Genomic DNA, 12,192 nt, shown 5'->3' on the forward strand with positions numbered 1-12,192 from the left:
AAACTGACGATGTCTCTACAGCTTCACCTGGAATCAAGAGTTAAGTCGAACACACCCTATGACGCCATATATCCGTCGGATGGGACCGTCGGAGCAATGCCGATGTACTTTGTTGATATCGTTTACTATATATGGCACAATACTCGCAGCAAAAGCGCCTGGTGAAACAGGTAGACCTGAGTCTGCACTGAAACATATTTGAAAGATATCTTGATTGGCTCAATGTCCATCTCTCACAGCCAAGAGAGCCATCGCCGTTAGCGCTCCAGAGTTTCAGTTCATGCACCTAGGCCTAGTGCCATGAGCTTCTAATAGGTTTCTCCAATCTACCTGCATTGGTCTCAGCGACTACCAGCGTCGGCAAGCCACCCGAGTCCTTATGAGGGGCAATTACGGTCCCCAAAGCCCCACGCGTCCGGCATATGTATGTATTTGACGCTGCAAGATTCTGCATGACCAGATTTTTTTTTTGCATCATCTGCCGCTGACTGCATCCGTGGAAACTAACTGATCTCCCCACTCCATATAACCAAAATACCACGCAGTCCATATGGATTATCTCCAAACATCCCCTGACAAGGAGAAAACAGTTGAAACCCAGGTTTGAAATCTCTGTTTGTTGCCCAATAACTGGTCTGATCTCAGTTCTAATTAAATCAACGGAAACGCAACGGCAACAGCCGGACTCCACTTTGTGCCCAATGATCAATAGGCTGCCATAGCCACAGTCCCCTTAATGGGCGACTTGACCGTTTCTTTTGGCCTATGTTTCCAATGCCATCCCTGCTCTCGTGATGTCGCTTCGGCCCGAAGTCCATTCTTATTTGTTCACTCTCTTATTTGTTCACTCTCGCCCAATCATCTAAATGGCCTATCAGATGCTCGTTCACCCAGGGTGGTGCCCGATCCCATCAAACAATGCATATATATCCCTGTCCTCCCGTGTCGCGCACACTTTAAAGCGCATCTTTGTCTACTTCTGTGAAAATTTTTCTTTTCCACACTCGAGGCTCATTGTCCTTGCTCCCCTATTATTTTTACTCTTCGAGTCTCACCATTTTTACTATGAACCATACTTCTCGAGCTATTCCACGAGACGTTATCGCACCAGGCTAACGTTCTAAATAAACATATTCCATACTTCTACTTGTCGTGTGGCAAAAATTACAACCAATAATGACTACTTCTCGAACCCCTCGAAGGGTTCGTTCTCAATGGCCTCCGGCGCCCTGCGTCGAAGAAGAGCCGCAGTCACTTTCCAGGGAGCTGAACGGTCTTTCCAAAATCGGAGATAAACCAGGGACCGAGGGTGTTCATGCCAAGGGTGCTGTCGACCAATACCCAATAATAGTGTCTGTCAACTCGTCGCCTCCGCCATCGACCTCCCCCGGCAGTACTCCCAGCATGCCTAGCCTTGGGCATGTATCCTCGGATGACAGCTCAGGGCCAACGACCCCGCCTCTCCAGCAACCGGTCATCCGAAACACAGTCAGGTTTGAGGATGAAGAACCACCAAAGCACATGCCGCAACGTGCTGCGAGCCAACAACGAGGCCCACCTCGGTCTCAGGCTCAGCAACCCAAGCGCGAGCCCAGTGTTCAGGGGAACTCTCGCCCGCCCTCTCATCACCGTGAAAGTCGTGCCCGCGAAACCCATGAAAGCCGCGATAGCCATGATAGCATCCAGAGCAGACCAACCGTGTCAGCGCGGCATGCTTCTTCCCAAGCCTCGCGAGGAGCGCCTGTGCCCGAGACATACCGGCAGTCCAAACCCTCTGTGGGTCGCTCAAACAGTGCTCGTTACGCACCTTCAGTACCGCCACGACCAATGCCAGAGCGCGAGCGCTTTCGACGCGAGACAGACTCAGGGTATATGTCTGATTCGGCCACGACGCCCAACAGACCATTGCACCAATCTCAGGTGCATGTCCCAACGCCCACAACGCCCATCAGACCTTTGTATCAATATCAAGCACCTGTCCCGGCACCTGTCCCAGCATTTGTCCCAACGCCTGTCCCAGCGCTCACACCTGCCAACAGACCATTGTATCAATACCAAGCGCCTGCCCAAGCCCCCAGGCCATTGTATCAACCTCAAGCGCCTGTTCCAGCGCCCACGATGTATCAATACCAAGCGCCCGTCCCGGCGCCCAGACCATTGTATCAATCCCAAGCGCCTGTCCCGGCGGCTGTGCCAGCGCCGGCCCCGGCGCCTGCCCCAACACCTGTCGTCCAAGCGCCTGTCCCCACGGCTCCTGTGATGACACTGCCAAACGGACCGACTCTCGCAGAACGCATCGAGGAGAAACTCCGGCAGCGACAAGAGCGACAAGAGCAACGAGACCCGGGATCCATGTCGGACCCCGAGACACAGCAGCAACCAGCTGCGAAACCTCTCAACCTCAACGTCTCGGCGCTTCGTCCAGTACCCGCTGCAGAACCACACTCGCCTATCCCGGCCCACGAGCATGTTCCAAGCCACCGGGCCCAGTCTCAGGACCCAGCCTCGCGTTCTCGCGCACAATCTGTCACAGTGCCGCCAACGCGGTCAATGTCTAGTTCCCGCCCTCCTCAACAACGACCAATGGCTGAGATGATTGAGAAGTTCAAGCCTGCCCCGCCCCTAGTCTTATCTCAGGTCAAATCCGGCGCATCGCCCCAGTCTCAACAAGTCAATCCTTCGGCACAACCCACGACTCGGCGCCCCAGCGTATCACCTCCGCGCCAAAACTCAGAAAGATCTTTAGTGCCAGCAGGCACCCGGCACCCAGGCACTTCGCCCCAGCGCCCCGTAAATCTAGGCCTTTCACCCTGTCCGCGAACCATTGCAGTGGCCGGCTACAAAGACTGGTACACACTCAAAGAACTGACGCACCTGGACATCTGCCCGTCCTGCATGGGCCAACTCGCGAAAACCCGGTACAAAGAGCACTTCATCCCAAGCGCCCCAAAGCCTGAAAACCAAAAAACGCGCTGCGCCTTCGCCAACGCCTGGACCCGTCTCGCCTGGGCCCAAATGATCAAAGAGGAGCACACCACCCTCGAGATCCTCTACCAAATGACACGTCCGCCACCAGGCTCCAAGCCCTGCCCCGGCCGCGTCGTCGCCGAACAAACCTGGTACAGAATCTACGACCCAGAAACCAAATCCGACCTTCCGCGCTTCCACATCTGCGGCAGCTGCGCTCGCAACGTGCGCATTCTCATGCCCGCACATAAAGAAACTTTCACGCGCGCCCCAGAACCAAAAGAAAGAGTCTGCGACTTCGTGACCTCCTCCCCGCGCTTCGTCAAATTCATCGACCTACTTGACGCCGCCGCATCGCGCGCCAAAGAAGAACGTACGCGCCGTCCCGACCTGCGCGAGTTCCTCAGTTACGCGCGGCGCAAGGTCGTCCTCCGCGATTGTCGGCGCGACCGGCCCGCGCTGAGCACGTGGCATTATATACCTAGTTTGCCGGAGATGTGTATCTGCGAGGACTGCTACGATGAGGTTGTTTGGCCGCTGGTGAAACAGAATTATTCGCTTGCGCGGAAGGTGACGCGGGATCTGCGCATTTTGCCGGGTGATGGGCCTGGCAGGACTAGGGAGGCTAGCTGTCAGCTTTATTCGCCGAGGATGAGAGCGAAGTTCCGGGAGGCTGTGGAACGGGGGGATCTGGAGGGATTGACGACTGCTACGATTAGAAGGGTTGAAGCCGAGAGGAGGTTTTTGGATCGGAAGGAGGAGTTGCTTGAGTCACAGGAGAAGGGGTATGAGTGTGATGAGGAGATGAGGAAGGCTGTTGATGAGTGGAGGAGGTGGGAGTAGGGACTCTGTGTATCTTGTTCTATGTACGGACTTGACTTTTTGTTTCTTGTTTCGAGGCATGTTCAGCTTGTTGTGTACGGACTAGGCTTTATCTTTGGGGGTTGGCAGCATTGGTGTATACCTAGTGTATACTTGGAGCATTGGTTTGGGGCATGTACAGTGATGGGATTTTGTTTTCATTGTACTCGGTAGCAAGGCAGATCATATAGCATAGCATAGCATAGCATAGCATAGTATAGTATAGTATAGCATTTTCATATGTATATCAGTATGGATATTTGAACTCTACACCTTGAAGCTACGTAGATATGTGGTCTATATATACATTTCGGGTGCCGAGACCAATGACCTTGGGTTGAAATTGCCTACATCATTAGTTAGAGCTGGCTTCCATGCCCCTTGTGTGGAATTGCCCCGAGAAGAGGCTAAACTCGCATGAAAAGTCCGGCGAACCCTTCAATAACACTTTACTATCATCTCTCAGGTAGTTTTCAACTAAGACTCGTAGTCTCGTCCTGATCTTCTTTAAGTTGCTAATACACGGCAGCCAACCTTGCCCTAATGACTTTGTAGCAGAATACTTGCTATTGCCATACCTCCCGGACACCATCCTTTCCAGCAAGCGACATTACAATCCGATCCACTGAACACGAATACTCAAGTAAACTGTATTGAGTGTATGTAAGAGCGTCGACAAACATGCTAAACGCAGCCCAAACGCCCATTAAGATGCAACCCATCCAGCTATTTACACAGCTATCCCACAAGCCCAACGAGCTCCCCGGGCCACCTCTTAGCCCAAACAATCGCACGCGGCGGCATGCGCCCACCAACCGGCGCAAGCACACGGATCTTGCCCTTCTCCACGTCCACATCGGCAACATACAAGAAACCCATAATACTCGCGTCGCGCACTTCCGCCGGCGACGCATTAGCTGGCGCGTGGGTAATAGCCAACAGGGTATTCGCCAGAGCAGAGGGCGCCGGCGCTTGTAGCTTTTTCAGCGGGACGGAGCTATCCTTCGCGTCTGGTGAGGCAGGTTCGGCAAACGAGCCCACGACGCCGGGGAGGGGCACGGCGCGGTCTGGGTCTTGTTTCTGTTCGTACTCGCCGCCGGGGAGGAAGTCGGTTCCCAGCTGGGAGGGGTCGTAGTCGTCTTCGTCTTCGTCGGCGGAGGTCGTGGTGTAGTTGTAGATGGGGAGGGCGGCAAAGTCGAGTTGCTGGGCGTGCGGAGAGAGGGTTATTGCTGAGGAGGGGGAGGAGGATGGATTGGGGTTGCCGAAGAAGTAGGTGCGGATTTGAGATTCGCGGGTTGCTTTGCGGAAGGCTTCGTCGCGGTCTGCGCAGCCGCCTGACTTCGATAGTTTGATGACAGAGATGTGCTCGTCAAAGATGGCAGCCGTTGCGCTGGAACTGGGCTTGTTGTCGTATTGCTTGGCGACGGCGCTGTAAAGGCGCTCCGAGCCTAGGACTAGGATCGTTGTTATCGAGAACTCCGTCACGATGTGGTTGATCAGGTCCATGCTGCCGGGCTTGTCGGATCCTAAAACTCCGGGCGTGTCGACGATGATTCCAGTTTCGCGGGCGTCCTCGTCTTCGGCCATGCGGCCAGTCACTGACAGCGCGAGCCGCGACACAATTGGTTTATAGACGGCGCCTTCGCTGTCGAGCGGGCTTTGCATCGGGTAGCTGTATACAAGAGGCAGCTTGACAGGCACCGGGCTGGGCCCGGACATGGGGCTACTTCCCCAGCCGTCCTCGACATCCAAGATAGTCCGGAATGCAGTCGCAGTCAGTGTGCCCGGCACGCCGAGCATGCCTTCCGTCGGGTCAAGGTTGACGACGAGCGGCTGGCGGCCGATCTTCGTCGCATAGGCAGTCAGAATCTTCGCGAGGGTGGTTTTTCCCGAGTTTTCCGAACCGAGAAGAAGCACGCGCGGACCGTCCTTGCTTACAGCCTGCGCCTCTTCGCGCATCGTCTCCAGCGCAAAGTGCACATTGGCGTATTCGACCATGGGTGTTTCCTCGGCCGTGTATTCACTCTGGCAACCGCCTGCGCCATGGCCCACTGTCGGTGTCACTCCGTCGGATGTAGTCTGTACCGCTTCGGACGCGCTGACCTCCAGCGCGCAGCCGTGCCAAGTGTAAATTGCGGCTTTTGTGCCGGTGAAGGAGTAGGTCTGCGACTCGGCGAGCTCTGTACCGAAAAGCTCTGCGGTTCCATTGAGAAGCTGCAAATTGAGTTAGCTAGATCTTGAGGGTGATCGGGATCGTTGAATTGGGGATTATGACGTACTTTAACCTTGATAATATGTCCAAAGGCGACCTCAAAGCGCCATTCGGAGCCTGGGGTCAGGTTGATTTGCGATGGGGGTGCGGCGGCCTGTGGCCTATCCTCCGATGGCTGGGTCAGCTCTAGACCGGGAAGCGACATTGTATCGGCCGGTCAAGAAGCCTGTAGATATGCACAAGAATTGACGAGACTTGGAGAATGTAGCGGGATTGTATTGGGCGGAGCTTCAAGACGCCGTTGTTTTACATGTTTGCACCCAATCTGCACGGGTGTGCACTAGATATTAGTTATATCCAACGTCTAGTCAAATGACGGTTAACCAACGTTCTTTTGCATATATAAACACTATAACTTAATTGACCAGACGTTACTTGTGTTTCAGTCTGGAAAATACATTGCTATTTACAGACATGTATTCAGGTCGGGCGTTTTACACAAATTTCCCATCCTATAGTTACGAATAGCTCGAAAATATGATATTAAAGAATATCATTGTCATTAAGCGAATTGTGCTGACTACATGGGAGGCTACCGCTGGGTAAAGGCAATAGTGGAGGATGGAAGAGGGAAATGGTATCGAGGTAAGAGGATTGGATAGGAGGACATGGGCCATTGCAAGTGCACAAGAACATCTTGCAAAGAACAAAAGGGAGAGAGGAAGGCAAAATATTAGAAAATGGTGTCAATGACAAGTGCACTCAGTATCGCCGGCGAGGAATATATTTATGGTAACGACAAGGGGAATTGGGAGTCAGAAGCGAAAATTTGGGAATCTGGACTGTCGCATGCGACGGACTAGCCAAATGTAGGGTGTTGTTCTAAGCAGACTAGATGGGTTCTGGCTTAGAAGAAGTACGGAATCGAGGCACTGTGTATGATGTTAGTATCAGTCGGGTCAAGCATAATCCAGGATCACTTACGCAAGTGCAAATGCCACGGAAACACCAAAGATAGAGCGGTTGCGGACACGCTCCTGCTTCAGCTTATTCTCGAGAATCTTGGCCTTCTTTGCCCGCTGAGAAGATTCCGCGGAGGTCTCCTCATCTTCGTCCTCTTCAGACTTGCGCTTCTTTGTCACCACCTTCACAGATGACTCAGTGAGAGTGCCTTCAGCCTGAGCTTTGATGGCCTCTTCCACCATGCTCTTGGCTTGGGCAATCATGTCCTCAGTCTCTGCAGCAGACGGAACCTCAGGGAGACTGAAAGGCATATCGAGAGAAACCGTGGTTTGGGTAGTCTTAACATCTTCGGTGGCTTTGCTGTCCACTGCAACTTCGACCGCGGACTCTTCCTTGATTTCCTCCATTTCCTCCTTCTTCTTTTCCTTCTTCTCGGTCTTCTTCTTCTCCTTCTTCTGCTCTTTCGTCTCCTCCTGGGCCTCTTCTTCAGGCTCTGCGGTAGTACCTCTCTTTGACTTGCGGGCTCTGGGCTTCTTTGATGGCGATCCAGATCCCTTCACCTCTGTTTCACCGTCGATGGCTCCTAGCTCGGGAATTGTATCCGCGTCCAAAATAGCTGCTGTAATGTCAAGTGCCGACTGCAGGTTGGCATTGGCGGCAGTTGTGGACGGGGTGCTTGTGACATCCTTGGTAACGCGGGTGGCACGGGACTTGCGGGGAGAAGACAGCTTGCTGGGGGAAGCCGAGCGACCTCTGCGGTTGCGCTGGCCGAGAACGGGCTCATCTGCGGGAATTTCGAACTTGGGAGGGGGAGTAATCTGCTTCTTCGCGCTTGAAGGACTCTGCACGATGTCTGTTGGGTCCAGCAGAGCTCGGACCCATTCGTACATGCGGTACTCCTTGGAGAGCTCAAGGGCTAGAGAGAAACGTCAGACAGGAGATCGATCGAAACACCAAGCCGAACATACCAAATGCGGGCGAGATCCACACGTTACCAGCAACTTCTTCCTCGCTGGTGTGCTCGCGAGCCTTCAGGTATTCGCGTTCGTTCTTCTCTTCCTCGGCCTTGGCCCAGGGGAATGCAATCTTGAACATTCCAGTAGCACTGACGAACCCATCCTTGCTGCGTCGCTATAAGACGGGTGTTAGTGAGTTCCATCCCAAATCAGTGCCGTGCTGGGGGTCTCACCATCAAAAAGTAGGTTTCCGGGTGCTGCGCCGGGGTGTGCGAGGGGAAGATCTCCGAGCCTTTGAGGTCCTTGGGCAAAGGAGCACGAAGATGCGCGTACTCGAAGACGCCTAGGTTCTCACGCTTAGTCGCATTCGAGGTTCCGATCTGAGATGGCTTCACAGAAAGGTTGGTCTTTCCCAAACGACGGCGGACAAGAAGCTCATCATCTGTTGGGTTCAACGGTGATTAGCGATGATGATCATCCATTAAAGGCGCACGGAATAGTCAATGCGCGCGATCGCGCAATGCGCCAATCAAACTTACAGGTAGGAGCGTCCTCAGCGCTCAGGAGGATGTGAGGATTAAAATCTCTTGGGAGTGTTCGCGACATGGTGGGATGTTGAAGAGATGAAGATCGGGGGAGGGAAAGATGCGCGGCCACGTAGCAAGCGCGTCAAGCGACAAAAATTAAGAAACAAGATTCTCCACTTTCAAGGTAATATACTCCCAGGATATCAGCACACTGATGAATTGCGCCACCAAAATCACACGATAACAAAATCAAAAAAGAGGCCCAAGATAAAGAAGATAATCAGGAGAGAAAGTCGGAGTCGCGAACAATTGTTGCGTCGTTCTGAGGCTTGACTCGTTCCGGTAAGGTCCGGTTTGATGTTGGTCAGATGATGTATTTATTATTGTTGATTGGTCAATCAATCAATACACTGTAATTCCCTCTGCCCCAATGTATTTTGTAATCTATTTTGACCCCGTGACATTCCTTTCATCCCTGATTTCTGAATTCCCTGCCACTTTGCTTTCGACTCGGTACAGTATTGTACACATATGTACTTTATTGTATCCTTATGAAGATATTCTGTCTAGATTGGCATACCTCCAGGTGGATTATTATACCTATGCTCAACGATTGCTTCTATCTCTCCATTCACCCAAACACATGACCATCTCTATGTACACATCTGAGCACGTTGGGGTTTGTTTACTGGAAGAATTATACACTAGTGATGAAATGCTGAGATTAATAAAAGATGTTCAAATGATTAGATAGTATGAGGGAGATTTCACAAATTGTCTTCATAAACACAAGCATATAGAGTACATCCTCTAGTTATATGCTACACCTTGAAACTATATTGTACATGTCTGTCCCGCTATCAACGTGGCCATGCCTTTTTAGTTGCATGATCCCCCCTGAAACCCCACTACCCAAAGTCGGGGCCTAGATCATTAAATTAACCTATTCGCCCAAATAAATGCAACAGAACGAAAGGAATAGATAAGTCAAAGACAGTCTATTAGAGAAAATTCAGTCGATATAACCGTGCGGGATCAACGATGCGTACGGGTTATATGCACCTTATACACGGAGTAGGAAATTCTGAATAGCCTCGCCCCCCTCTCCCACCGCCTTTCCACCCCACCAAATCCCAAGCACTTGGACCTTAGCTTTTCTCCTGATTCTGGTCTGATTTATTTCTTCCTCTTCTATAAACACCTTCGTCCAGACTTTCCACCCCCATTGTCCCATCCCCACCCAACCGTCCTTTGTTTACATTCAATTCCTTGGTTCATACCCCACTTAAAAACAATGGCCGACCACGGAGACGATCTCGCCGCCACCCAAACCGAGGGGTTCAAGGTTGGAGAGAAGAAGACCATCGAAGAGTACAACCAGCTCGGTGAGACTCTTCCCAATCAGCATCAGCATCCATCAGCTACCATTGACTCTAACACACCCCAGACAAGGACGATGAAGCCATGCAGCGCTGGAAGGCCTCGCTGGGTCTGAACGCCGGCGAGCCCATTCACAACCCCAACGATCCCCGCAAGTGTATCATCAAGTCACTCTCTCTACAGGTTGAGGGCCGCGAAGACGTTGTCATCGAGCTGGCCACGCCCGACGCTGTCAAGGAACTCAAGGACAAACCATTCAAGATCAAGGAGGGTTCCAAGTTCCACATCAAGGCTACTTTCGAGGTTCACTATGACGTCCTGAGCGGTCTGAAGTACATTCAGGTTGTGAAGCGCAAGGGAATCCGCGTTAGCAAGGATGAGGAAATGCTTGGTAGCTATGCGCCCAACACCAACGTCAAGCCTATTTATGAGAAGATCTGTAAGTTTACCCGGCTTATGCCACTATTCTGCGGTAGAATTATGCTAACGTTGTTTAGTCGCCGAGGAGGAGGCCCCTTCAGGCATGATCGCCCGCGGACACTACAATGCCACGTCGAAGTTCCTCGATGATGATCAGCATGAACATCTGCTGTTCGAGTGGTCCTTTGACATTGCCAAGGATTGGTAGACAGAACTCGTTGAATTCTTGAGCGGTTGTTTGTTTTCAAAGCGTGATGAACTTCTTTCTTTGACAAAACTGTTAAAGATACGTCCTCTTGGGCTGGCTTGATGCTTTAGACCCCATTTCATTTCATTGTTGATGCGTATTCAGATTCATGGTGTGACATATTTTCATTTCAAATGCTAAGTAGCATATCTTGCTGTTTGTGAATCCAAAGCTCTCCCAAACTCCTGTCTAGTGCTGTGTTGAAAAAAAAAAAAACAAAACAAAAGGGTTTAAAAAAAGATGAACATGAAGCATTGGGTATCACAAGAAGTAATCAATCACTGGGCTAGGTCCGCCTTCCGCATTCTGCTGTTGCTTTCCAAGCAACTCCATCCGGTGGGCATCGTTTTCAGGCGCCGCATCGAAAATGTTGAAGTAGCGTTCTCCCGTGTCGCTCACTTCAAGAACACTAGCCAAGTTTCCACATCGGTAGCAATAATTCGGCGCACTCCAAACGGTGCTTAGCCGGTCATCGTATAGAACCTGGTAACCCTCTTGGCATAGCTGGTGAGCACGTAGAATGTGGGACATGCTGTTCACCTCTAGGAACTTTCGTACAACCTGCGCACCGAAGGTATAGCCAGCGCCACGGGGAGAAAGAGAGAACTCATCCCGCTCTGTATCAGGGTCTGACCAGACCAGATCGGCCATGGGGCCTTCATGGGGAATCTCGCGGAAGCGGTCGATGATTTTGATTTGGTCGATGGAGTGGATAGACGGCGAAAGACCACCATGTACACAGAAGATCTCATCATTGATCACAACACTCAGTGTTAAAAAGTCGAACATATCGGTAAAGTAGTGCCAGACATTGGCACTGTTATATTTACGTGCACACTCTGTGTAGAAACCGTATGACTGGGTGACACCGCGAGATTCGTGGTTTCCGCGGATAAGATGCACTCGTGAAGGGTATCGTAGTTTAAGGCAGACCAATAGTGATATTGTCTCAACACTGAAAAGGCCGCGGTCGACATAATCGCCTGCGATATGCTAGTCAGCAACCTTTCACGCCAAGACCCACAGTCTCATGCTCAACGCTCGCTGATGCAGTGTCTTTCACTTACCGAGGAATAGGTAATTGGTGTCGGGACAGTAGCCACCGATCTTGAAAATCTCAATCATATCAAAGAATTGGCCATGGATATCGCCAACCACCGTCACTGGGGCAGCAATGTGAACCACATTACTCTCCTTCATTAATAACTCCTTCGCCTTGGAGCAGATCGCCTCGATGACCGATTCGGCAAGAAGCTCTTTTCGGTAGAGCCGGCTGATGCACTCATCAAGGTCGATGTTGGCTGCGAGGCGACGGGGTCAGCATATGTCCACGTCGGATCTCATCACGGCGGCACATACTCGGAAGACCAGGCATTGTGGCGGATGCTGGATGCAGCAATGCCCAAATAAAGGGAGACGAGGTAAAAGCGAGGGCCGGGTGTCTTTTTGCTATTCGAACAGCGTCTCAAATCGTAAGCAACGTAGATTTCCTGAGCGAAGTCCGTGGAGTGTCGATCAAACTCGATTGCGCAAAATGAAGGTAATTTGGATGTTAGCGTGCTCAGGTTGGGAATTGTTAGAGAAATGAAAGAGATTGTTTCAATTTGACAAGCATCCTGAACAGCTCCTCAATCCAGAGAAGGTCGCTGTCGAAGTCCA

General features: G+C 51.6%; 5 protein-coding genes across 5 annotated transcripts; 2 read left to right on the plus strand and 3 right to left on the minus strand.

Annotated features, from left to right (window-relative positions):
• Positions 1-1,176: 1,176 nt before the first annotated feature.
• Positions 1,177-3,810, plus strand: N7529_001393 (uncharacterized protein; the record flags this gene model as incomplete). The annotated part of the gene is made up of 1 exon (XM_057236924.1): positions 1,177-3,810. The coding sequence occupies one exon, from the start codon at positions 1,177-1,179 to the stop codon at positions 3,808-3,810; it is 2,634 nt and encodes an 877-aa protein (XP_057101611.1).
• A 756-nt stretch (positions 3,811-4,566) lies between these two features.
• On the minus strand, positions 4,567-6,245 carry N7529_001394 (cleavage polyadenylation factor subunit CLP1; the record flags this gene model as incomplete). Its single annotated transcript, XM_057236925.1, has 2 exons — positions 4,567-6,042; positions 6,108-6,245. The coding sequence occupies 2 exons, from the start codon at positions 6,243-6,245 to the stop codon at positions 4,567-4,569; spliced, it is 1,614 nt and encodes a 537-aa protein (XP_057101612.1).
• A 702-nt stretch (positions 6,246-6,947) lies between these two features.
• Positions 6,948-8,565, minus strand: N7529_001395 (KilA-N domain-containing protein; the record flags this gene model as incomplete). Its single annotated transcript, XM_057236926.1, has 5 exons — positions 6,948-6,972; positions 7,025-7,919; positions 7,972-8,134; positions 8,193-8,401; positions 8,499-8,565. The coding sequence occupies 5 exons, from the start codon at positions 8,563-8,565 to the stop codon at positions 6,948-6,950; spliced, it is 1,359 nt and encodes a 452-aa protein (XP_057101613.1).
• A 1,215-nt stretch (positions 8,566-9,780) lies between these two features.
• Positions 9,781-10,494, plus strand: N7529_001396 (RHO protein GDP dissociation inhibitor; the record flags this gene model as incomplete). The annotated part of the gene is made up of 3 exons (XM_057236927.1): positions 9,781-9,871; positions 9,934-10,305; positions 10,364-10,494. 3 exons carry the CDS (start codon positions 9,781-9,783, stop codon positions 10,492-10,494), a joined length of 594 nt encoding a protein of 197 aa, XP_057101614.1.
• Positions 10,495-10,794: 300 nt separating this feature from the next.
• Positions 10,795-11,908, minus strand: N7529_001397 (serine/threonine-protein phosphatase; the record flags this gene model as incomplete). The annotated part of the gene is made up of 3 exons (XM_057236928.1): positions 10,795-11,516; positions 11,601-11,834; positions 11,893-11,908. The coding sequence occupies 3 exons, from the start codon at positions 11,906-11,908 to the stop codon at positions 10,795-10,797; spliced, it is 972 nt and encodes a 323-aa protein (XP_057101615.1).
• Between the last annotated feature and the right edge of the window lie 284 nt (positions 11,909-12,192).

This window comes from Penicillium soppii (assembly GCF_028829465.1).
Source record: "Penicillium soppii strain IBT 18220 chromosome Unknown utg000002l, whole genome shotgun sequence".
In the NCBI taxonomy this organism is placed as follows: domain Eukaryota; kingdom Fungi; phylum Ascomycota; class Eurotiomycetes; order Eurotiales; family Aspergillaceae; genus Penicillium; species Penicillium soppii.